Source organism: Phyllopteryx taeniolatus, chromosome 19 (genome assembly GCF_024500385.1).
Source record: "Phyllopteryx taeniolatus isolate TA_2022b chromosome 19, UOR_Ptae_1.2, whole genome shotgun sequence".
NCBI classification, from domain to species: Eukaryota; Metazoa; Chordata; class Actinopteri; order Syngnathiformes; family Syngnathidae; genus Phyllopteryx; species Phyllopteryx taeniolatus.
Genome location: NC_084520.1, coordinates 1640300 through 1667063, shown reverse-complemented (window position 1 = coordinate 1667063; position 26764 = coordinate 1640300). Strand labels below are relative to the sequence as shown.

At 44.6% G+C, this 26764-nt stretch overlaps 1 protein-coding gene across 2 annotated transcripts in view; it reads right to left on the bottom strand.

Moving 5' to 3' along the window:
• Positions 1-26764, bottom strand: part of ryr2a (ryanodine receptor 2a (cardiac)) — a 325067-nt gene that overhangs the window by 253897 nt on the left and 44406 nt on the right. For both annotated transcript variants that reach the window (XM_061755631.1, XM_061755632.1), the window contains exons 10-19: positions 18718-18874; positions 17894-18058; positions 17067-17188; positions 10272-10455; positions 8207-8342; positions 7915-8010; positions 7522-7640; positions 6709-6842; positions 5695-5936; positions 20-212 (exon numbers count right to left, since the gene is read on the bottom strand). In XM_061755631.1, coding sequence (XP_061611615.1) covers positions 20-212; positions 5695-5936; positions 6709-6842; positions 7522-7640; positions 7915-8010; positions 8207-8342; positions 10272-10455; positions 17067-17188; positions 17894-18058; positions 18718-18874 — 1548 coding nt within the window. The remainder of the gene's footprint in view (positions 1-19; positions 213-5694; positions 5937-6708; positions 6843-7521; positions 7641-7914; positions 8011-8206; positions 8343-10271; positions 10456-17066; positions 17189-17893; positions 18059-18717; positions 18875-26764) is intronic.

Below are 26764 nucleotides of genomic sequence, written 5' to 3'. Positions count from 1 at the left end.
CTTTGAGTAATGCACTGACTTTATTCCAGCAGAGAAGCTGGCCACAGGGAAAAAGAGGCCATCAGAGTTGAAGTTCTCAAACATGCCCTGAACCGGTTGGCCGTTGATCCGGAAGGAGATACTGGGCACACTAAGGTCCAAGCAGCAGCTCACAACATCATCTGCTCTCAGAAGGTGCTGGTTGGGTGAGCTAACAGTCTTCGCAATACAGCCTGCACAAAAAAAAGTTGCATTACATAAATAGCGGGAGGAAAAAGTACGTGAATTCTTGGATATTTCTTACATTTCTGCTAGACCCCGGACCTGCAGGACTCTAGCCTCTTACTTCACACACACTGCACATTTTTAGTACTCACACTGTGCATACTCCGCAGATTGGGCACACTCACATCTCATTCAGGGTCCCCTGGGGGACTGCCACTAAGCATGATGGGGCAGGCGGCGGGTCGGGTGCTGGCACATCTGTGCTGGTTCCCCCCCCTTCTATGCTGTGCCAGTCCTCCAGTTTTAATGGATCATACACCCGTCTGTGGGGGAAGGGCACTCGGCCAGGTCTCCCGGCACTCCGGCCTGCTCTCTGGCCCACTATGCTTTTCCCATGCGGATTTTTAATGCACCACATACATCCGCACATAATTTGGGGAGCTGGCTGGCCTGGGTCGGGGGGACGGTTACGGGTCATTATTGCCCTGTGACCGTCTCGCCTCACCCCCACCAGTCCCTCCAATTTTAATGCACCACACCACACACAATCACAGCACAGGGATAATGGTTGCCAGTCAGGGACCTGGCAACCATCGTAATAGGGTGGGTGGTGGGTTTTCACATTTCTCTTGGTTTGACTCCTGGGGCCTGCGCGCCCGGCCTCCTTCAGTTGTCGGGCCGCAGAGAGATGCCCCCCCCCTCCTTCCTCTCTCCTCTCTTGGCGCCCTCGCCCGTCCTTGGTCACGACGGGCGCTTAACATGGGCTCGCTTTGGCGGGCTATGACCATTTTTTGGGGGGCGGCTGGCTCCTGTGTTGGGCCCTGTTGGTGGCTGGGGCCCCGATGCTCTCTGGGGCTGGGGGTGGCGAAGTGGGGGTGGGGGGCCCTTGGCGGGGCATGGGGGTGGGTGTTGGGCGTTAGGGGGCGGTGGTCCGGTGCCTGTGTCCCTCCCTTTGGGACTGGTAGGGTGGTTCGGTTCTGCTCGGGAGGGTTGGTGGCGTCCCCCTGGTTGGGTCCCCTGCTGGACAGGCTCGCTGGCTTGGCCCCCCCTTGTGGGTGGAGGGGACCGGGCTACTGTTCCTCAATGTGCCGGCTCAGCATCTCCGTACACCAGTTGACTAACATGCATGTGATATGGTGTTCATTCAATAACAAATTCGAAAGACACGCTATAGGCTTTAATTGCTTGTGCTGGGACCACTAATAACAGGTGATACTGACATATAAACTCACAGGTTCTCACAGGTGTTTAGACACTAAAAAAAGAATCCCACCGCACCTCTCGTCAGTAGCACTGCCTTCCTCATTTCCCAGATCCTGTCCTGCCCTTTTCTGTCCTCTCTCATCTTGTTCTCTTGGTTAGCTATTGCATTTCCTCACCAGGTGTATCCCCCCCCCCCCCCAATCCACAAATAATAACACAATTTGACTGTTGTAATGTTACTTGTGTTCAAATATCTGTCTCACTATTGTTCTGCTGTGGTTCTCACCCCTATTACCCTTGTCTACTCTGTCCCCTAAAACCCTTTACTAATAAACATCAGAATAATTAAAAACTGTAAAAATAAGCAGAGGCAGTATTTCAAACTCCCCTGTTGTACAGAAAAACAGTTCCAGCACAAAGGCATACAGATCCACCATTCTGCAGGGCCATGCAGCTGAACAGGACAAGTTAAAAAAAAAATGTAAATAAATAAATCACAAGATTTATTGTTATTAAGGTAAGTGAACCTTTAGGCTACAGATTCTCCAAGAGCTAATTAGAGTCAGGTCTGAGCCAAGCTCGAGTCCAATCAATAATACAAGATTGGAAGTGTGGCTTACAGCTGCTTTGTTCACAAGAAAACACAACAGTATAGAATTGTCTCTCGTCAAGTAGGAATGTTTGATGTGGACTAAGCCTCACTCAAAAGACCTTTCAGAAGACACACGATTAACTAGTGTTGACTTGTATAAAGCGAGAAAATGTTACAAAAGTGCCACTAAAAGTCTTGATGTTCATCAGTCCAGGGTTAGAAAATTTGTCTTTAAATGGAAAAAGTTCAGCACTGTTGTTTCTCTTACAATGACTGGCTGTCCTGTACAGATGAGTGCAAGAGCACAATACAGAATGCTCACAATAAGGGAGTGTCATCTAAAGAATCACTGTTCTCTATTGACAAAGCTACTGCACGTGAAACATTAAACAAGAATGCTGTAGCGTATATTGGTTTAAATAAAAATGTACGAAGGAAGTTAAACGCCTGCGTTCACTTCCGGGTTCGTCCGATTTACGCATTAACGTTAAAAATCAAACTAATTTGTCTCGTGAAGGGGCACCACTTCACTTTTCATATGTATAAAATTTAGGAGAAAGCGATGACAAACCTTTTATCAGTCTCATAATCTAAAGGTTGCTACATTTGATGAAATACGAGTTCTAGATGACAGAGGTTTACTTAAACTCAAAACACACAGAAAACACAACCAAGATTGGAATTTTACAGAATATTAAATGAAATCTATGAGGGATCTATAGGGAAACACAAAGAGGCTAACTACCGTAAGACAATAACTGGTGAAAGAAAGAAAGACAGCCGCATGAAAGGGGAAATTGTTGCTAGGCTAAAAATGAGCGTGAATAGGTTGCAGCGTGTCGAGGGAGTACAAAGTTGGGATTTGTGTGGAGGTATTATTTTATCCCAAACTATAAGGCACTAATCTTGTACAGTCTGGCAACCACTGCTGTGTTACTCACGAACGTAGATCAGCTGGACTTAGGGGAGTGGTCTTTCTGAGCGCGTTACAGGAGGCACGGAGACAGGTTTGGTTGACAAAAAAAGATGCACAAAAAAATAAAACAAAAACAGGCGGGAAATAGGGAAAGAAGTTGTTCTTCACGCGTTCGGTGGGAGGTTGCGACAGTTTCTCTTCCTGCATTTTCAGGGACTGGCTAGCAACTTCAGAGCGATCACGCTTGGCTAGAAGCGTACCTGGTGCTCTGATCGCCTAGTAGTGGCCCACGTAGAAGCTGAGTTCGTTCTCATCCCGGCCTTCGCGTTGGCCGACCCGCGCGCCCGAACAAAGTAAAGGGGGGGGGGGGGGGGGGGGGGGCCGAAGGACGCCCTGTAGCTGGGGAACTGATAGCAAGAGCCAGGAAGCAAGACAAGAGCTAAGAACCAAGAGAGTGAGGCGGTGGGAGTCAGGGGTTAAATACCCAGGGGGTGTGTCGAAGAGGACCGAGGACCAGACAAGACCACACCCATCAGTTTGAATCTAGTCTACAATTTTGACCCATACAATGGGTCTAAAATCATATATTACTATAAAATACTCCCAACTTTGTACTCTTTACTCATAGATCAATCATATAGAATGACTGTTAAACCTTAGTCTTGGCAAATCAACTCCTTATGGTTCAATCACATTTCATGCTGCTTGGGGTTTCAAATCAGGACAAACAGTTCTCAAAGTCTTGCAGCTGCACCAGTAAACTTGATACACTGACTCTCTATCTGTTGATCTGTCTCTGCTTGGTCTCCCAGAGAGAGAATCCCAGCTTTTGGCTGCTGTGAGTTCAAATGAAGAAAATGATTCTTTGATGACTGTAAATCAAGATTTCGAGGGGCTTGGAAGAAAGCAGTTTATCAAGTTGCGGGGGGAGTCACTGTGACACCGCAGGTTGCGGAGAGCATGTCCGCTACAATGAGTTGCATGGAAGAAAGGAGGAAGCATGTCTTGTCACAGTCTTCCTGCATTAGACTGGTTTATAATCAGCCTTTTTCTGGTCATCTTCATTTGTGGCGAATATGTCCCCCTTTTCTTCATGCTGTTCATGCTTCTCGTGACGCTGATTTTCGTTTTGTTGATAATGCTTTGGGTTTTTTTTTTCATTGGAATTGCTTTCCTGACCCTCCAATGTTTTGTTTGTTGATGTCGTCCTTCAATACATGCACTGTGACAAATACGTTTTAAACACCCAGAGAGACTGAGGGTCGCTCGAAAAGGTTACTTTAACATAGACATGTTTAAATGTTTTATTTTTTTATACAAATAGTTGGATCTCTGGATTGCTGCCAAGTGTGAAATAAAACAATCAAGTTAATATTTTGTTATCTGAGATTAGGATTGTCATTATTATAATGAGGTCTATGTGTTTGGTGATGTGTCCACTGAATACGCCACATGCAAGGATCGGCTACACGAATTGTGGAATTCCACAGCTTGATAATGAAGTGCTGCCTACGTGAATGAACATTTTTGGCTTTCTCTGCTCTTTTCCTGCTTACCTTTCTCTTCAGACTCTGAGCTGTTCAGCAACAAGCTGCTCCTCACCTAGTTACAGCACTGTAGTTCTGCCCTTGGTCACCATTGTAAAGAAAGCCCATTGGCCCCATTGTATGGTGCAGAAGAAGACAGTGACTCATTTGATAGAGACAGAACAGAACCACCCATCTGAAACCAAGTGCTTTTTAGGTGGATGTTACACCAACTCCAAATGAAAACTTTGAATGAACTCAAAAGGCAATCTATGAATATGACTATGCTGGATAAAAGTGGCAAAAGGGGTTCTCAGGAGCCGTACCTTTCTGTACACTGGACCATTTTTCATCAACGTTCCCAAATCCACAGTTTTTCAGAAATACTAACCAGAGGCGTAGCAGCTCTCTATGGTGCACGGAGAAAACGCAGGCGATGCCACAGAGGGAAGCGTGTCTGCGTGCCAATTCAGCTTCGACAGTGAGGATTTCGAACTCCACTTCCGTCGATTCATATTGCAAATCTACGCTGTCCACCCAACAAATGGTCGAGCTTCTTCTCCTCACAAGGACCAAAAAAGACTTTGCACATTCTGCCGCTCACTGCTTCACTGAAACTTGGCTCAGTGGACGCATCCCCAACTGAACGATACAACTGCCCGACTTCCAACTCCACCGAGCAGACAGCCACACGAAGTTCTCCGGGAAAACAAAATGTATAGTACTAATAAAGTTTCGAGAGGGGAGTGAGAAAAGAGGACAAAAGACAAAGCACTAATTGTAAACAAGATGAGAAAAGTAAATACTTATATATCTAGAACAATGAAACATTAGATATGAGTGCTGTCTGGGGCAGTAGTGCTACAGCCTGTGAGGGAAGGACAGGACAAGATAGGACAGGACAGGACAGGGACAGGAGAAGAAGCATGCAGGACAAGGGTCGTGAACCCGGCTGTACAACTGAAGTGTGGTGGAAGTGGTTATGTAAATTATAAAAGTCTATAGGACGAGAGCGTGAGTGAGGGGACACTCGTGCAATTCGCATATTCACGAGTTATTTGTCGCAATAAGCGAGTGGCCCCACACCAGGAAAAAAAAAAGTCCCAAGGGTATGTGCCTGCGAACATATGAGTGTCCTGTCATGGCTGTGCCTGCACTGCAGAGGCTGAGGACCCCACCCAATCAATTATTGGTCATTATTCACGTTCATACATTCGATTTAATTTGTATAACAATGTTCAAGCAAGCCGCACCTGACCAAAGATGGAGTCCATCAAAGCCAAAGGAGTAGAGGTCATCACCCACTCCATTGCCGCCCCAACTCTCCCCACTGCTGGGGCAGGGCATGTAGCCGTTGTTGTTGGCCCAGCCCACCCTGAGGTGAGATGCCTCAGCAGTGACGAATGGCAGTGCTTGGTCTACAATCAGCTCATAGTACCACTTCTTAGACTGTGCGGAGCCTTCACTGACACCCAGAAAGATATTAGGGCACATGCTGGGAGAAGAAGAAGAAGAAGATGGAATTTTATTACTAAAGCTTAAAACAATGACAACCTATGGGTATGGGTCATTTTCATATAATATGATCAATAACCAGAAAGGCATGGCCCACTGAATTTCCTTTAGAAAATAAATACATTTTACTGATGAGTATTTGAATTTTTGGCAGTTCTTATCCATCAAAAGGTCACAATTGTTTCTAAAAAAAAAAAAAAAAAAAAAAAAAAAGTTATATCTTCCATACTTTTAATGCTAAAGTTTCTTTACCATTAGGTGTCCGAAATGAAACGTTTTCTGAAAATGACTACTATTACTAATTACATTTTTGGCTATATTGGATTTGCATATACATGCGTTTTCCATGAAAATTAACACAAATGCATCGCAGTGTCTTCAGAGTTACTTTTTGGTTCTTTCCTGTCTTTACCATTAATGCAACTTGAGAGAGCCTCATTATGTTGTTGCAATACACCAAAGTGCCAGGATGAGGCCATCATTTTGCCGACAGTGAAATAAATGGTGTTATTTATGAGATATGAATGAATATCTATGAATTTGTGAAAGGGTCAGAACTATTGCATGTCTATTACGATTGTATAAAGAGTGTAAATGTTTTTTTTTTAAAAAAACGTTTTGTGCCGCCAGGCTTCCCTCCAAGCACGGGAGACATTTACGCATATAAAACCATACCATTTATTTTTTTGACACGTCTTTATATGAAAATGACACATATGGCGAAAGCTAATGCACAGTTTATGCCTGTTTACCTGCTTACGTAATTGATCAGGCGTGTCTGAAGCAACAAATCTCTTCCCGGCAGTAGGTTGTCACAGATCAGGTGCTGGTTTGAGCGGACTGCCACACCGTGACACACACAAAGCGAACATAACACATCAAGAACCTACACAGCATACACAAACAGAAAAGATGTTAGAATATATTGTATCACTGCTATAGGAACACACATTCCAACACCTACTAAAACATAGACTGAACTTGATTGATGTCAAAATTGACCACTTGACACACAAATGATTCCTCTTACACGTTTGCATTCAACAATGAGATCATTCTTGACAGGCCAGTTAAAGTGATCTTCCAAAGAATATTTTTGTTGCCTGCTCGTGAGCCATATTATATTAAAAGTATGTGAACATACTTTTCCGTATGTTTTTCACGTTTTTCCTCATGGTGTTCTTTTTTTCCCCCCACACATTACATTGGCGCGAGTCATTGTTGCTGTAGTCGCCATGGTAACGGGGTGTATCCGGTCACGTAAACCGGTGACACGTTTTCTGGTTCCGCCTCTCCGACGGTGTTTGATTTGACAAGATAATAAAGTCCGGTGATCGTAAAAGACGGGATGCGGTGATATCGGAATTTATGTGGTGTAGGGTTGCCACTGTCTGACGGAGATACGGCAAGATTTGATGGCAGAAATCTGATTTAGTCCAATCGTGAAAGACCAAAAGTCCACATACAAATGGCCCGCGGGTTGTAATTGAGACAAGCCTGATTTACAGTAGCGGAATGCAGATGAATATTGTGGCTTGATTTTTACTGTTTAGGACCTCATATACCTTGTGGTTACGTCCATGTTTATCCAGAAGAGAAATTATGGATTTGATATGTCCCTCTTTGATAATGTTCAGTGCTTCAGGACTCTCCACCAGCACACAGTGAAGCACCTCCAGTATACCTGTAGGAAAGGTAGTATATTGTACAGTATAAAAAACACAGGAGAATTGGTATCCATTATTTCTCGCTAAAAATACACAGTGTGTATCGTAAAATTATAATGATATAAATAACAGCGTCTGTTTCACAGACAGGTCTCGAGTTCGGCTCAGGCTGCCTGTGGAGAGGATGCATATTCTTCTTCTTTTTCACTGGTTGCCCCGTCTGCTTTTTCCCAAATTATTACATCATTGGGTTCGTGTGGTGATGTTCCTATCGAAGTCTTGTGAACGTACCAGAGGAGGCCTCCAGTCTCTCCAATCTGCCGATGAGCCAGTCTAAGGAACCCGAAAACTGAGCACAGTTCTTCCTGTTGCCCCTGATCAGTGCAGCTAGAACGGACAAGATGGAGCAGGGAATGTTACTGTACTTATTTTAAGATGGTTTTGGCTTTTTTTTTTTTCTAAATTTCGAGCTAGACAAAAGGCTGTTTAGCGATACAAGATCTTACTTTAAGACTCTTGTTTTCGAGAAGGTATTTTTTTCCAGTGTTATATGATGGTGGCGTCCATGTGCATGTGCGCATACCCAGTAGTTGGTAGAGAGAGTTAAGGCTGGAGCTCCAGGCCTCTCCTGCCTCCCTCCCAGCTGCTTCTGTGAAATGGGCTGCACTGCTGTACACATGGAGTCGATCAATGCACTCCAGGACCAGCGCGATCATTCCCTGCAGACACAAAAGGGTAGCTTATTCAGCTAATTGCCTTGATGGTGAGACTAGTAAATGCAATCAAATCAGCAAATACCAATCAGCTCCCATATCACTATAAATTGTACTATAGCAAAGTTTGACATCAAATAATTTTGTTGCTGACCACTTTGGAATTCTGATCATTGTTTTCTGAATGATTCATATTTTACTATTGACTTTACTGAATCCGTGCTACTAACCATGCTCCAAGTTTCAAATTAGCCATGTTGCAGAGATCATATTCATGTCAGTTACCTTAACCAGTCCCCAGGAACAGCAATAGTGTTCCTGAGTCACTTTGACCAGGGGCATGAGTACTTAGTGATGAGCGTCAAAAACATCCCAATCAATATTTTTTTCTCATTATTAACTCAAGCTGCAAATAATTGCAGTACTTGAAAAATAATTTAAGGCCCTGTACACACATAAAGACAATTGGCCTGTTTTTGTGACGATTATCGCCTTCCCGACCAAGCACATTAAACACCAGACGCTATTCAATCTTATAGGATTATACGATAAGATTGTGCTTCGGTCTGATGTGTGTTAAGAGTGGATTCATCCCGATTTTAGGGTCCAAAACAATCTTAAATAATTGACGTGTTCAATATTTACAATGAAAAGTCTTCATGTGTGTGGGGGAGATCCAACTTCTCCGTGAATTGTGATGCAGATCGGAATATTGCCAATCAAGAAGCACCTTGACTCAACAAAAAGAAATGACTATAAATAAAAATAAGCATGTCTTACCCAATCTTATTGTTTAATTTTGGGGTTTTTTCTGTATAAAAGTGGAAAGAAGTATTTTCCAAAGCAAGTCTTTTTTTGAGGACAACATAATGTTATAAGGCTCCCGGCTCCCGGAAACCTTCAGTAATGTTCGGGAGTATCGAGTTACTGTAGTTCTCATTTTGTCATTCACAAATGTTTACTTTAATTGTATATCGCATTCATACAATATAGTAAAAAGGGGTCTATTGAAGTTGCAATCATGACATCATCCAATACTAGGCTTTACACCATCAGGTTTTTTGGGGCCGATCATATACTTGTCTACTTATTGCTCCAAAAATGATATTTACAATGAATAATGTATCTTTGTTCCTCTATTTATGCGAATGAGTCACAGCGACAGACAGAACAAATGATAGATGGTCTTCTATTAGATGGCAGGAAGTAAATACAGTCATTAATGTATCCACTTTTTGTGACATTTTTGTTTGTTGGTGAGCCGTGAGATTTTTCAATGGTAAAATATGTTCCTTGGCTCCATAAAGGTTGGAAATCACTGCTCTAGTCAGATCGTGGATTCTAATCACTCAGGTCAAACCAACATTACAACATGACAGAAACAATGGGTGCTAACTTACTGTAATTAAATGACTTTAGTTTGAATTAAATGACTTCACCCACGCCGAAACTTTAGCGCATGAGTCGACAGAACGGCGGCATGTTTACGTCCAACCGTTCGTGCTACCGCTAGCTTGCTAGGCTACAAAACGTTTTGTTGCCTGCTTGCGAGCCGTATCGTATTCAAAATTACGTGAACATACTTCAACGAACGTGCTCCGGTGACCACCAATGCACGTTTTTCCCCATTTTGTCCTTCGAATACAATCGGCGTGCTCCACTCTTGTTGTCGTCGCCACAATAACGAGTGTATCCAGTCGCATTTGACACATGACAAGGCTAAAAATAATTTGAATACATTTGGGATTCAAATATACTGTGCACGATGGAGATGCGGAGTAAATGTCTGTTAGTTAAGGCAAAAAAAAATAATAATAAATAAATCAATATGGAACATACAGTAAATATCATATCAAATCTCTTTTGTGGTGACTTTGTTAAAGGCTGCAGACTTGTCACAATTTTCTGTCTCACACACACAAACACATACATCACCTCTTCTTGGAAGAGGTTCTGCCTATTCTTCAAAGCTCTCAAGCGATTCTGCTTGTCTTCATGTTCTAGGTGCTCGCCGGGTGGCTGGAAGTAGCCAATCAGATCCTGAAGACTCAGACTTATTGAGTCAATTGGTATATCAAATGTGGTGCTCGTTCCTTTTGCTCGTAATGTATCTAGACTCCTGTGAATTACAGAGAACAAATTAGGAATTGTTTTTCACAGCTTGACAGACCTGAAATGCTGCGGATACAGATTTCGTTTCTTAGGTATCTGTAAAATGAAATCATTGATGACATGTTTAAAGATAATTGTTGAAAACGTGTGCAAAGACTGAGAACAATGTAGCACTGAATTGAACTCCACGGTGATGTAGTTGGCAGTCACATGACGTCGCCAATGTGCAGGGATGGGAGGGTTACTAAATGCAAAATGCATTCCGATACAGTTAGTAGTTACCCGTTAAAAAATGTTGTCACTAATGTAATGAAGGCAACCTTTGCAGTTAGGGGTAGCTTAACGCCTCCCCTCCCCTCACTGACACGAACACACACACACACATGCGCGTACACACTTCAGGAGGATGTTTAGTTTAGTCCTCATTAAGCCACATTAAATAAGCAACTTGGTGCATTCCAAATATCCACCTCAATATATACAAGCACACCGTTCTCAGTACACTTCTTTAAAGACTCTTTATTGATAGATCGTGTACAAGGAACCTTAGTATTGTCCTCTTTTGAGAAACTCGAAGTAGTGACTGTATTTCCAGTTTAAGTATGCCAATCCCTCGTCACCGTCCATTGTGTTTGCGCCTCTGGCTGCTTGGGTGCACGAGTTGACTGACCTTTCACCTTTTTCCGATATGGTAGTTAGTCGTTGTGTGCATTTGAGTTATGGATAGTCAAGAATATCGTGTGTTTCCTGTGTTTTATTAGTCATTACTAAAACAAAGGCTGAATCAAATGTCTTGGTTTTTGACTTGCCTCATGTTCCCAAGCACTGCAGTTTGTTAATGATAAATATCTGTTGCTCTCACGGGATGCAAGACTCGGGGCGGCGGACTGTGTGTTTGCATCAATGTTGCCTGGTGCCGGGACGCTATCTTGGTCAGTCAACACTGCTCACCGCTACTGGAGTTTATGGCTCTGAAGTGCCGACCGTTTTATTTACCGAGGGAATTACTGCCATACTGCTTGTGGCAGTCTAAATTCCTCCAAACTCCAGCAATTACAGGAGTGAGGCGCTAAATGAGCTGTACCATCATATCAGTGAACAGCTGACGGCCCACAGAGATGCTTTCCTCATCCTAGCTGGGGACTTTAACAATGCTGACCCCAAGGCTGTGTTTCCTAAACTCTACTCAAACATTTACTTTCCAACACGGGGAAATAACACTCTGGACAATGTTTTTAACCCCTTGAGAGGGGCCTAGAAGGCCCTTCCCCTCCCCACCTCAGTGCCCCAGACCATCTCACTGTTATGCGAATGCCAGCTTACAGACCACTGGTTAAAGTCTCCCAACCTGTTAGGAAACAGGTACGAGTGTGGCCAGAAGGGTCCCTTGAGGCACTTCAAGACCTTTTCACCACCACAGAATGGGCCATGTTCAAACAGGCCGCCACCTACAATCCCATCACAGACCTTCAGGAGTACACAGAGACTGTTACTGCCTATATCAGCAAGTGCATGGATGATTTCACCATCACTAAATCCATCACTGTCCGTACTAATCAGAAGCCATGGCTTTCGAGGGAGGTCTACAGACTACTAAAGGTCCGCAATGCGGCATTTAGATCTGGGGATGAGGTGGGCCTGAGGACAGCCAGTGCCAATTTGTCCCGTGGCATCAGGGAGGCCAAGAAGGAGTACACCAGGAAGATCGCCCACCGTTTCAGTGACAACAGTGACACCAGGAGTCTGTGGCATGATATTCTGACCATTACAGACTATAAACCCTCACCACAGAACTGCAACAGCTCCACCTCCCTGCTAAATGAGCTAAATGACTTCTTTGCTCGCTTTGAGGCACACAACAGCACCCCTGCACACAAGACTCCACCCCCTCATGGTGACCAAGTGCTGACACTGACCCGGGACAGCGTGAAAAGATCTCTCGGCAGGATCAACACACGAAAAGCCCCGGGCCCAGACAACATACCTGATCACAGACATCTTAAACAGTCAGGGTGTTGTCCCTACATGCTTCAAAGCCACCCCCATCATGCTGGTCCCGAAGAAGTCGGAGAAGTGCTTCGAGCAGCTAGTCGTGCACCACATCAAGTCCCCCTCCCCCCCCCCCTCCTTGGACCCCTTCCAGTTTGCATATTGGTCCAACCGGTCAACCGATGACGCCGTCTCCACTGCCCTCACACACCTGGACTCTAAGGACTAATATATGTCAGAATCCTATTCATAGGCTTCAGCTCAGCCTTCAATACCATCATCCCTCAACTACTGATCTACAAATTGGACCAGCTGGGGCTCAACAATTCGATGTGCAACTGACTGCTGGACTTTCTGACAGGGAGACCGCAGCCAGTGCGGGTCGGCAGCAACACATCCAGCACCATCACTCTGAACACGGGGGCCCCTCAAGGATTTGTTGAGCCCCATCCACTTCACCCTGCTGACCTATGACTGTACACCAACATACAGCTCCAACCTCTTCATCAAGTTTGCAGACGACACAACTTTGGTGGGTCTCATCAGCAACGGAGACGAGACTACAGGAGTGAGGTGAGCCGCCTGGCCGGGTGCTGCACGGCACAACAATCTCTCCCTAAATGTGGAAAAAAAACAAGGAGATTGTTGTGGACTTCAGGAGAGCGCACTCCGAGCATGGTCCCCTGAATATCAACCGTGCTGAGGTGGAGAGAGTGCACAGCACCAAGTTCCTGGGAGTGCACATCACCGAGAACCTCTCCTGGACCAGCAACACCTCATCACTGGCCAACAAAGCTCACCAGCGTCTCTACTTCCTGTACAAGCTGAGAAGAGCCAGAGCCACGATCCTCATCAAGTGCTTGTTCTACAGAGGGACCATAGAGAGCGTCCTGACCAATTGCATCACTGTGTGGTACCGAGCCTGCACCGCATCCTGCCGCAACACTCCCCACCGTATAGTGAGGGCAGCTGAGATTTCCTCCCTCCCTGCAGGAAATTTACAGCACCCACCACACCCGTAAAGCCCTCCGCATAGCAGGGGATGCCACCCATCCATCACACAGCCTCTTCAGTCTGCTGCCATCTGGAAGGAGAGAGTCTGCGGGCCAGGACTAGCCGACTCAAAGACAGTTTTATTCATCAGGCTGTCAGGAATCTGCCCGCTCTGCCCCCTCTACCTCTTCTGTACTTTGCCCACCTGAACTCTGAACTCTGATGCCCCACATACATGTACATGCACACTCACACACACACACACGTAGACGCGCACACACATCAATACACACAGACACACGCACACACACCAGACTCAGGGTCGCACCAGCCACTTTAGCAGCATTGGGGTTTTGTCATCTAATTTATTTGTCTTATTTGCCTTGGTTCTCTGACCTTGACTATGTTGCAAACGTCACCTGATCTTTGATATTGCACATTAAATTAATACTTTTTATACTGTATATCCCATAGTTTTATTTAGCTTTTAATATTGATGTTATTATTTGTACTGTCTTTGTAGCACCGCGGGCCCTTGAGTAGCATAATTTCAATCCTTTGTATGTGTTACGCATATTGAAGAATTGACAATAAAAGCACCTTGACCTTGACCAAATGTATTACTACGGTCTCTACATCGTGTTCCAAATTATTGGGCCCGGGCTGTTTTTGCTCATTTTCCTAAATAGTCAATGCGATTTACAAGGAACAGTGATAACGCTCACAAATCTAATATTAAAAACGCATTACTATTTCAGACTGGTAATTGGATTAAAATTACTTATCCAAGTCACTGCGCGTTACTGTTTTTGTCATTTTCCTTCAGATATACGGAATTTTCTTTCTACTTCCATCTCGGGGAGTATAACAAATATAGCAAAACATTTATTCGGATGACACCAGAGACCCAACAATTTGTATGCAAACAATTAAAAAGTTACATTCCCATGATATAGCACCTTTAATAACGTGGAACAGCAAGTATTTTTTCCATTGAATAGGCACGGCTATGAAACTAACTATGGAACCTGAGTTTGGGTCTGTGATTGATATCAGTGATCTAAATAGACAGGGGAAACATGAGGGAGACCTAATACATACAGAATGAGTATTGCTCTTGTACTTTTCATGAACGACCAGTTGGGGTAGCCAAAGGTTTGAGAGCCTTACTCACATGCATGTGCTCTTTCTCTTTGGCCTGAGGGCTGATTGGAACACCACCAGCTCTGGTTTGTAGGGTTCTGATAATGCCCAGTTTGTGTTCCAGTGGGTGGTGTGAGTCAAAATGTATTGGTTGCTGTGTGTGGGTTTTCTGTTAACCCCAACATGGAGGCCCCTGTTGTCCCCAGTTGGACATCACAGTCCTAAAAAAGCCAACTTACCGTAATTTCTCGTGTATAATACACATTTTCCCCCAAAGAAATTGTCAAAAGTCAATAGTGCGCATTACACATAGGTATAGGGGAAAATGGAAAAAAACTTTCCAATTTTATAAACGTATGCCGCCATCTAGAGGTTGTGAAAAAGCTGTACACGTACATTCCAAAATGCCACCGCCACCCAGAGGTTATGTAAAAGGTGTACACTTTCTTTCCAATATGCCATCGCCACCTAGAGGTTATGAAAAAGGAGTAGCCTACACTTTCATTTCAATATGACAGGGGTTACATATTACTGCATACCCTGGCAGAATTTGTGAAATATTGTTTTTTTTAAATATGAATGATGATTGAACAACAACCATCATTAAGTTCTTTATGGTTATGTTATGTTTAATGATAATGCTTTTATGAAATGCTTGACCGCTTAATTTGAATCCCATTAAAATAAAAGTCATTGTGTTTCGGCGGGCCCTTCATGTTTTCTTAAAAGTCTTACAAATTCTGTCTGGGTAGTCAAACATATGAGCACAACTGTGTGTTTTCTTATTTACTAAATAAAAGTAGTGCTGTGAATTTCAAAATAAGAGCAAGTTAATTAAAAAAAGTCTTACGTGTTCAAATAAAGTGTTTCACTTCAGAATAATTATTTGAAAAAAACTAACAAAATACAGATAATACTTTATGTTTTGATCATATGGGTCGAAGCAAAATCATGCATTGTAAAACAATGCATTAGACATAGGTCGAAGGGTTTTCCAGAATTTTGAGGTCAACTTTGGGGGTGCGTATTATACATGGGTGCGCATTATACGCAAGAAATTAGTTATCGATACTATTTGGAATAGACGTCATTGTGTACGCCATTATTATCACGACTCTTTCTGTCTGGGATTGATAAATTGAAAGCTTATGTTTAATAGACCACTGAATGAAAATCTGCTGTGCCTTGTTTTCACTAGAATTTTGTTTTTATATCTTTATTCGTATTGTACTAGCAAACAATGTTATAATGGACAATTGTTTGCATATGTTTATGTATGTATATGTTAATAGGAAATTGGAAACAAACATTGATAAAAAACCACCACTTTAAGTATTAAATCCTGTCTGTACAAAATAACACATCAAAGATGCATTTTAATACAGTCAAAACGTGAAAGAGTAATTCACTACAACTGTGACCGGAAGTTTCCCTAGACGTCTTAGGGGCAGTGTGGTGCAATGCATGCATGGAGCGACACTTTTCTGTAAGCTAAAAAAAAGAGTAGAAGACACAATAGAACTTTCAGAAATGTTTTTCACAGATTAGGAAGAATACAGTATATGCTTGAAGAATATTGTTATATTACCTTTCTGTATGTGTTACTACGGCCTTTGTGAGTGAATATTTGTTGTTTTAAGGCAAATCCAACCCGTGACCAAATGCTAAGTTTAGCTAGCTCGTCAATAGGGCTTTCCATTGACTGTTAGCATTATGCTGCCGATCTCTAAATCGATGTATGTCTTGTATTTAAATATACAATGTGTGTAATTCTTTTTGTATCATTGAACCGCTTAAAGCACACTCAGGGAGGAGTTTTTAGGATTCCCCCACAGTTTCTGGACAGGACACGCCCCGAGGCAACATGACTGGCTTCTGCGTGACGGTCAGGCTAAGCTGATGTAACGAAATGGACTATCCCAAACATCACATTTGTACCAAATAAATACAAAGAAGTTTGTTAGATGGTTGGGTTTAGGGGTAGCATTGGGGCTAAAGCGGTTTAGGATGGGTTGGAGTTAGGATTAGGGGGGGGGTTAGGGTTAGTGGAAAACATGTTAATGCCGCCACCCTTACAGTAAGTCACATCCTGTACTTCTTTTGCCATCTGGAAGCAGTAGGGCATGTTCTACAGGGATACAGCAGCCAATCACAGTGCAGCGGCGCGTGTCCTGGAGCCAGCAATGTTGGAGCAGGGCGTGTCCTGCTTGGAAACTATGTGGTAATCCCAAAAACCCGGGAAAGCAGAAGAACTTGCTGCAAGACACACATGCGTTCAGGGTGTGTTTACAACGCAGGAACTTGCATACACAATCTGTGGCGTGGCACATTCATTCGTTTTTCCCATCCCTACTTGTGAGTACAGCGAGCGATGCTAAATTGACCTCATTGACCTTTCACAACAGGCTTGGTCTTCCAGTAATGAAGGTGCCATCAGCCATTGACCAGTTCATTTAGATCGCTGTGCATGACTGAAAGCATGTGTGGACCCACCTGATGAACAGGTTGAACAAGAACACAGTACTGCGGATGACTCTGGCAGTGTGACTCTCTTCATGTTGTGACCTTGACAACGTCAGCCCGTCGTCCATGTGACCTTCATGGTGCATGAAGGCCTGTTGTAAGCAAAAAAAGATTATATATAATATCAGAAACTTACCCAAACCCGTTATCTTTATGTGTTTTATTGTTTCTTGAAATGTTCAATATTGGATGACTTGAACACGTATAATCATTTCATCTGTACCACTACCACTAAAAGTAGGTGTGTATGGAGAGAAGGCTGCTTATAATGTATCGTATATTTAATTTGACAAGATGTATTTATTTACAGGTATTTTTTGGAATTTATGATGCTCATTGGTGAGGAAATTCAACTCACACTTCAATGGTGTTTTACACCACACAGCACCAGCTCACACACATGTAGGCTTTCAAGGAGAGATTTAGAGTGAAAGAGGTGTGCAAAAAAAAATGCTGCACCACTTGCGCTGGGAAGGTGCGGACAACGCCTTGCTCGAGGGCAGCTCAAAAGTACCCACTAACCAGAATAGCATCTCTCCAACAACTTGTTGTCGTTTTTTTAAAACAGTTTTGTCCATAGTGGGACTTGAAATTGTGTCCTGCAGCTCCAAAGACCAGACTGAGCTACTGCGCCCCATGACAAAATCAGATTTTCGTGCGGAAAATTATTACAACTGCGTGTAATGTAATTTGCTTGTCACTTACTTACGCAAGACATTGTAATGCTCAATGTCATACAAGTAGAAAGAAGCAAATATCAAATGAAACACTACCTTTACCCTAATTTGTCATATTACCTTTCTTTGAACGTCACCGATGCGTGCAGATTTTGCATCAGCGGTCTGGTAGGTGAGCCACAGACAGGTGTCAACATGTTGAATGTAACACAATGAGTCACCATACTTAATGTCAGGGGTACCCATTCCATCCACTTCCTTTTTTACACCAAGGTCAACCTTTTCCTAACAGAGAAAAAGACAGAGACAACACCAACTGTTTGGGGAAAACGCACAAGACTACAAGGCAAAGAACCATTTCAAGTGAATGCTGCAACTACCAGTGACTTGCGGTCAGGGTAGGCAAGTGAGACAGAGCCTCAATGCCCCCTGGTGGTCTTTCCTTTCCACTGCATGTGAATAGTTTAAAAAAATAAATAAATAAACCTTATTACGTTATATTGTTCCATTTTAGTTCTATGGTCCATGCTTTACATTGATTTTCCTTTTCAATCCAATAATTTCAATTTTCACTTTTCCTGTTCAAATGCATCGGAAGCGCAACTACGAGTCACGTTGAGCTCCCATGATGCTTGAAGAGACCACGCACACATCTATTCAGGCATGCTGTGATTGGTCCGTGGCTTCACACAAGAAACATTGGTGTTTTCCTCATTACATAAATAAATACAGACTGTCTAATATATTTAATGGAAGTGTGTGACAGTCTTTCTTATCGACCGTAAAAGCCACTAAAAGATGCACAGTGGAGTCTGGCATGTACGGTGCCACAACCAGCATATGACAGTGTGGAGTTGAGCTTCATAGCGCTCCAGACGTCACGTGACTGAAGTCAGTGCCTCACCAATCATGAACCTCACCGCACGTCACTGGCAACTACATACCTTGGAAGATCTGAAACAAAAGGCTGTTGACTTGACATCGGCTTTTTCTTTGTCCATTAGAAGTAATGATTTCTCTTTTGTCAGACTCAGATACTTCCCACTTGTCACGTGCCTCAGTCTGAACGGCTGACCCCAGCGAATATGACTACCACTCCACCTGGACACAAAAACCCATACACGGGACTACCTCAGCCACCTTGTGCTAGAAAATAGTCGACGGCAGTATGCTTGGAGACGGTTCTTTTTTTTTTAACCTGTCCTGTTTAGCAGCTTAGTCATGCAGAATGAGGGACCTGTATGCCGTCTTATGCCGGAACAGTTTTGCTTGTGCAATGTTAAAGGTTGATTCAGAGGATAATTCCTCTGTGGTTGTTTGTATTGTGATGGATATTCATTGGAAATGCAAGTGGGACAGTACAGTCAGAGAGAAACGGTAGAACAATTAGAGAAAGAAACATTAACGCAGAACAATAGCAGAATAAAATGGTATATCGCTATTGTAATGTTACAAAGGAGTTGGGTTCTATCTATATGATGTGGACTGGGAAGCTGTGCTTCATCCTGTGAAGATGGGACACAAAGAGCACCATTTAGGACAGAACAGAACAAGATATGACAGTGGTAATTAGCAAGGCAGTGCTACCGGCATGTTGTGTGAGTGCCAAACACGTATAGAATTGAAGAAAAAGTACCAATCACAGGAAAACCCTGGGAATCAACATAAGACAATAAAACGTGGCCATAAACAAATAATAGCAAACAATTTTATGGTGGGTTTTCTTCTGGATTCTTGGATCACGATCTTGTCGTATATATATATATAAAAGTTAACCTGTATAAAAGAATCAAATCTTTCCTCTGACCTACCCATACCCCATTTGTGCTTGAGATTGGGAATCACAAAGTACCTCACAATACAACATGATCATGACATTTTGATAATGATAATGAAAGTATCAGAGAACAGAATTGTTCATGCACATGTCATGGAAACAGTGAATCAATTTATCACGGAACACAGATACAGAAATCGTCCGCTATATCACGGTTCTTGCTTCTCGGTCCCGCTATAGTGCAGATTTTTATTACAGTTGTTACTCTATTTTTCATACTGTTTGTATAATATTTTTGTGTTATCCATTGCTCTTGCACTCTCTCAATATATTTTACGGCCACTCAGGATAGCACATTTTTTTAGGACAACATATTTTCCCAACACAACAAACGATGGTATTGTTGATGTTTTTTATGCCACTGATATAATGATATTGGAGCATAATAATGCAAGTACATCCTTTTTAAGAACAATTCACTTTTATTTCTAATTCTAAGAATAATGAACATTGACATTGTAATGTAGAACAATAAATAAAATATCTTAGATAAACCCCTCCTTGAGCCGTCACCTTGTCGTGGTGGAGGGGTTTGTGTGTCCCAGTGATCCTAGGAGCTAAGTTGTCTGGGGCTTTATGCCCCTGGCAGGGTCACCCATGACAAACAGGTCCTAGGTGAGGGACCAGACAAAGCACGGCTCAAAGACCCCTAATGATGACGACAAACAATGGACTTCGTTTTCCCTTGCCCGGACGCGGGCCACCGGGGCCCCCCGCTGGAGCCAGGCCTGGTGGTGGGGCTCGAAGGCGAGCGCCTGGTGGCCGGGCCTGCACCCATGGGGTCCGGCCGGGCACAGCCCGAAAGGGTAACGTGGGTCCCCCTTCCCATGGGCTCACCACCTGTGGGAGGGGCCATAGGGGTCGGGTGCAGTGTGAGCCGGGCGGTGGCCGAAGGCGGGGACCTTGGCGATCCGATCCTCGGCTACAGAAGCTGGCTCTAGGGACGTGGAATGTCACCTCTCTGGCAGGGAAGGAGCCCGAGTTGGTGTGTGAGGTCGAGAAGTTCCGACTCGATATAGTCGGACTCGCCTCCACGCACACCTGGGGCTCTGGTACCAGTCCTCTCGAGAGGGGTTGGACTCTCTTCCACTCTGGAGTTGCCCATGGTGAGAGGCGCCGAGCAGGTGTGGGTATACTTATTGCCCCCCGGCTCGGCGCCTGTACGTTGGGGTTCACCCCGGTGGACGAGAGGGTAGCCTCCCTCCGCCTTCGGGTGGGGGGACGGGTCCTGACTGTTGTTTGTGCCTATGCACCAAACAGCAGTTCAGAGTACCCACCCTTTTTGGAGTCCTTGGAGGGGGTGCTGGAGAGCGCTCCCGCTGGGGACTCCATTGTTCTGTTGGGGGACTTCAATGCTCACGTGGACAATGACAGTGAGACCTGGAAGGGCGCGATTGGGAGGAACGGCCCCCCCGATCAGAACCCGAGCGGTGTTCTGTTATTGGACTTCTGTGCTCGTCACGGATTGTCCATAACGAACACCATGTTCAAGCATAAGGGTGTCCACACGTGCACTTGGCACCAGGACACCCTAGGTCGCAGTTCGATGATCGACTTTGTGGTCGTGTCATCGGACTTGCGGCCGCATGTCTTGGACACTCGGGTGAAGAGAGGGGCGGAGCTGTCAACTGATCACCACCTGGTGGTGAGTTGGCTCCGATGGTGGGGGAAGATGCCGGTCCGACGTGGCAGGCCCAAACGTATTGTGAGGGTCTGCTGGGAACGTCTGGCAGAATCCCCTGTCAGAAGGAGTTTCAACTCCCACCTCCGACAGAACTTTGCTCATGTTCCGGGGGAGGCGGGGGACATCGAGTCCGAGTGGACCATGTTCCGCGCCTCCATTGCTGAGGCGGCCGACCGGAGCTGTGGCCGTAAGGTGGTCGGTGCCTGTCGTGGCGGCAATCCGCGAACCCGTTGGTGGACACCAACAGTGAGGGATGCCGTCAAGCTGAAGAAGGAGTCCTATCGGGCCTTTTTGGCCTGTGGGACTCCTGAGGCAGCTGATGGGTACCGGCTGGCCAAGCGGAATGCAGCTCTGGTGGTCGCTGAAGCAAAAACCCGGGCATGGGAGGAGTTCGGTGAGGCCATGGAGAAAGACTTCCGGACGGCTTCGAGGAAATTCTGGTCCACCATCCGACGTCTCAGGAGAGGAAAGCAGTGCACCACCAACACTGTGTATAGTGGGGATGGGGCGCTGCTGACCTCGACTCGGGACGTTGTGAGTCGGTGGGGAGAATACTTCGAAGACCTCCTCAATTCCACCGACACGCCTTCCCATGGGGAAGCAGAGTGTGGGTTCTCTGAGGCGGGCTCTCCTATCTCTGGGTTTGAGGTCACCGAGGTAGTTAAAAAGCTCCTCGGTGGCAGGGCCCCGGGGGTGGATGAGATTCGCCCGGAGTTCCTAAAGGCTCTGGATGTTGTGGGGCTGTCCTGGTTGACACGCCTCTGCAACATCGCGTGGACATCGGGGACAGTGCCTCTGGATTGGCAGACTGGGGTGGTGGTTCCCCTTTTTAAGAAGGGGGACCGGAGGGTGTGTTCCAACTACAGGGGGATCACACTGCTCAGCCTCCCTGGTAAGGTCTATTCAGGGGTGCTGGAGAGGAGGGTCCGTCGGGAAGTCGAATCTCAGATTCAGGAGGAGCAGTGTGGTTTTCGTCCTGGCCGTGGAACAGTGGACCAGCTCTACACCCTCGGCAGGGTCCTCGAGGGTGCATGGGAGTTCGCCCAACCAGTCTACATGTGTTTTGTGGACTTGGAGAAGGCGTTCGACCGTGTCCCTCGGGGAGTCCTGTGGAGAGTGCTTCGGGAGTATGGGGTACCGAACCCCCTGATACGGGCTGTTCGGTCCCTGTACGACCGGAGTCAGAGTTTGGTCCGCATATCCGGCAGTAAGTCGAACTCGTTCCCGGTGAGGGTTGGACTCCGCCAAGGCTGCCCTTTGTCGCCGATTCTGTTCATAACCTTTATGGACAGAATTTCTAGGCGCAGCCGAGGCGTAGAGGGGGTCCGGTTTGGTGGCCTCAGTATTGCATCTCTGCTTTTTGCAGATGATGTGGTTCTGTTGGCTTCATCAAGCCGTGACCTCCAACTCTCATTGGAGCAGTTCGCAGCCGAGTGTGAAGCCGCTGGGATGAGAATCAGCACCTCCAAATCTGAGACCATGGTCCTCAGTCGGGAAAGGGTGGCATGCCATCTCCAGGTCGGGGATGAGATCCTGCCCCAAGTGGAGGAATTCAAGTATCTTGGGGTCTTGTTCACGAGTGAGGGAAGAATGGAACGGGAGATCGACAGGCGGATCGGTGCAGCGTCTGCAGTGATGCGGACTTTGTATCGGTCCGTTGTGGTAAAGAAAGAGCTAAGCCGAAAGGCGAAGCTCTCAATTTACCGGTCGATCTTCGTTCCTACCCTCACCTATGGTCATGAGCTGTGGGTCGTGACCGAAAGAACAAGATCCCGGATACAAGCGGCCGAAATGAGTTTCCTCCGCAGGGTGTCCGGGCTCTCCCTTAGAGATAGGGTGAGAAGCTCGGTCATCCGGGAGGATCTCAGAGTAGAGTCGCTACTCCTCCGCATTGAGAGGAGCCAGATGAGGTGGCTGGGGCATCTGATTCGGATGCCTCCCGGACGCCTCCCTGGTGAGGTGTTCCGGGCATGTCCCACCGGGAGGAGACCCCGGGGACGACCCAGGACGCGCTGGAGAGACTACATCCTTCGGCTGGCCTGGGAACGCCTCGGGATCCCCCCGGAAGAGCTGGATGAAGTGGCTGGGGAGAGGGTAGTCTGGGCGTCCCTGCTGAAGCTACTGCCCCCGCGACCCGACCCGGATAAGCGGTAGAGAATGGATGGATGGATCTTAGATAAATTTTTTTTAAATAAAACAGACCCAGGCTCTGCTCACAAAAATTGCACTTGAACAAAAATGTAACATTAGGCACACAGGTATATACAGTCATTAATGCTTTAACAGGCAATATACTGCCAATCAAGTTTCCAGTTGGTTAAGAAAAAGTGCCTAGTAGCAACATGACAACACAACAAGTGGATCAAAGCAACCTGTTTTGATTCAAGATTTGTACTACTTTTCAAAAGTCTGCAGCTTTTCTTTAAACACTGCTTTGTCAACATGTTCAATGGCTACATCTCTTCCAATAGTGAGTACAGTATACTGTATATAATGTGAGAATACGTGCGCCATATACGCTGTCACGTTTGTATTTGCACTGTTGGGCAAAGAGTTCCATAATTGCAAGCTGGCGGGAAACGGGAAATGTCCCACCGTGTTTTTTTTTGGTTTCCAGCTGAAGAAATTGGGTGGGATGGTTGTGTTTCAAATGGATTTTGTCGTTTTTAGGTTTTAAGTTGTGTCGTCTTTGTTGCGACTTCATACAAATTCGACATACCAGCTGCATGGTGTTAGCGGTAGCGCTAGGCTTTGGAAGTACAGTAATTCCATTAATGCCGCTCAATTTTCTGTAACATAACGCGGAGAGGCGCTGACGACTTTGCCACGGTGGCGCAAGCTTTTTAGCTCCTGAGTTCGCTAGCTCATTCGGTCTTGGGCTAGCGAACATCATAAACAGTTAACTATTAGCTCTAGGGCCAGTGAACATAATAAACAGTTAACTTTCCCGTGTGTGTTAATTGGGACTAACACACACAACAACTCGGAGAGGGCGCTGACATTTTAAAAGACATCGCCACGGTGGAGCGAGCTGTTTAGCTCCTTAACTCACAAGCTCATTAGCTAGCTTGTTAAGTCGCGGGCTAGCGAACACAATAAAAAGTTAACTTTCCCTTCAATGTCTCTGTTGTGTGAATCTACGCGGTGCACATGGCGCAAGGCTGTGGAGTGTGGAGTATTGGATAGAGCCCACACCAGCAAGAGTGTACCGTTCCGCCGGCGTTCCATGAGCCCACTAGCAGCTAATGACACACCGATCCAACTCTGCCGCCTCACCACAACAATGACAATTTATCGAGTCCGGGAAAATTCTTGTGTACGTTTTATTTATCGACTGATAAGTCGATATGGTAATTATTGTGACAGGCCTAGTCTATGGGTAAAAAACAAGTGCCTGTGAAGCTGAGGGAAGTGAAAACTAATGAGAGGCATTGCCCAAACATTGGCCGTAGCCAATAAAACCATTTGAAATGTACTGAAGAATAAAGAAAGGACTTGTATTCTAAGTAACAGGCGTTGAAAGGGGAGCTAAAGGAACAAATCATGATGGAAACATTGAGTTGGATAGAAGGCCCGGGAAAAACTGTTCGTGGCATCAAAAATATACTCCAACGAAAAGGAATGAAACTAACACAATCTAATGCGTCAAAAGACTGAATGATGGCCAAGCTGGAATTTGCCAAAAACTACAAACTCAAGCGTATGAATTCTGTAAAAAAAAAAAAAATGAATGAGACAAACATTTACCTTTGGCAAAGTAATGGAAATGAAGCATTGCCAAAGAAATGTTGTGCTCGTGAGCACAAGCATACAAACTCAGAGGAGGGAATGCCATGGCTTGGCCTCGCGTGGCTTCTTCAATTATTGAGCACTTGAAGGCAGCAGCAAAATGAACTCTGAAGTCAAAAGAAACATTTCCACTGCCTAGGGCTGCGCAATATATAATCTTTTTAATAGTGATCGCGATTTTGGCTGCCACCATTAAAATGAGCCTGATCATTGCCAATTTTTTACATTTAAAATGCTGCATATGAAAAGTGCTTCATTTGCAGCACTGCCCGCAATCTCGTCAGCCAGCCACCAGCGAGCGAACGCATGGGATAAAAATAATTATTTCCTCCACTGTATATAACCTGTGCAACTCAATGGAAAAGAAAAAAAAAAAAAAAGAAATCTTTTCGAGAGAAGTAAAAAAAATAAACAATTGAGATCATGTGTTTGCACAAGCGTGTACACCCTCTGATAACTGAGGATGCGGCTGTGTTCCGAATTAACCATTCACATTTTAACTCATGTTAAATGGGAGTCAGCACACACCTGAGACCATTTGAAGCGTCTTTGATTAATCCCCCCCCCGAAAAGTTCAGCTGTTCAAGTCGATTACTCCTGAAATTGTTGTAGTCGCATCTAACAGCACAAGCCACCATCCATCTTCTTATCTCATGGATCTTATGGTTCAAAGCTATCCGTCAGATCATTTTTAAGGCGTTTTGAATGGTGGCATTGTGTTCTGACTCCCATTTGGTTGTTTCGGAACACAGCCACATCCCTAGCTATGAGGGTGTACATACAGTACTTGTGTACCCACATTATCGCAGTAGTTGTTTTTTTATTTCTCCTCTCCAAAAACTTGGTTTTCTTTCAATTGAGTTGTACAGGTAAAAGTTCAGATTAATGGTGGAAAACACTTTGAAATAACTTATTCTGGTCTCGTTTTTGGAAATCACAAAAACTTGTTACTTAAACAAAGGTGTGTAGACATTTTATATCCACTGTAAATAGATAATAAAAAGGTTAACGAAAAAAAATGGAATGCCATTAATACTTTCAATCCCTGCCATTACTACTTTCAATCCCTGCAAACATCAAAACACTTTTGTAACATGTTTTTGTAAAAAGAAAAACAGCATTATAAAGTACTGTACTGTATAAACGCATTCAGTAATCACATAATTATATAGAATAAAAGAATTACCGTAATGTCTCATCTATAATGCGCATCCATGTATAATGTGCACCCCCAAAGTTGACCTCAAATTCTGGAAAACCCTTCAACCTATGTATAATGCATTTTTATAATGCATGATTTTGCTTCTACCCATATGATCAAAACATGAAGTATGGTCTGTATTTTGTTAGGTTTTTTTTCAAAGAATTATTCTGAAGTTAAGCATTTTATTTGAACACATAATACATTCTTTTTATTTACAAATACACAACACGTAATTCTCTTTTTTTATTTTTAGTTTTACAATAAACTCGAAGTGGCAATAAACAGCTTGAACCAAGTTCACTTGGACTCATTTTTGAAGAAATGTTCGCTATCTGCCAAAATGCACAAGGAGGGCAGAACAAACACCATGGTTAGAAAAAACTCACTTGTAAGTCAAATTTTCAAATCCATCCATCCAGCCATCTTCCATACCGCTTAACCTCATTTGACTGTCTGTTGTCATACTAGATCGGCTCC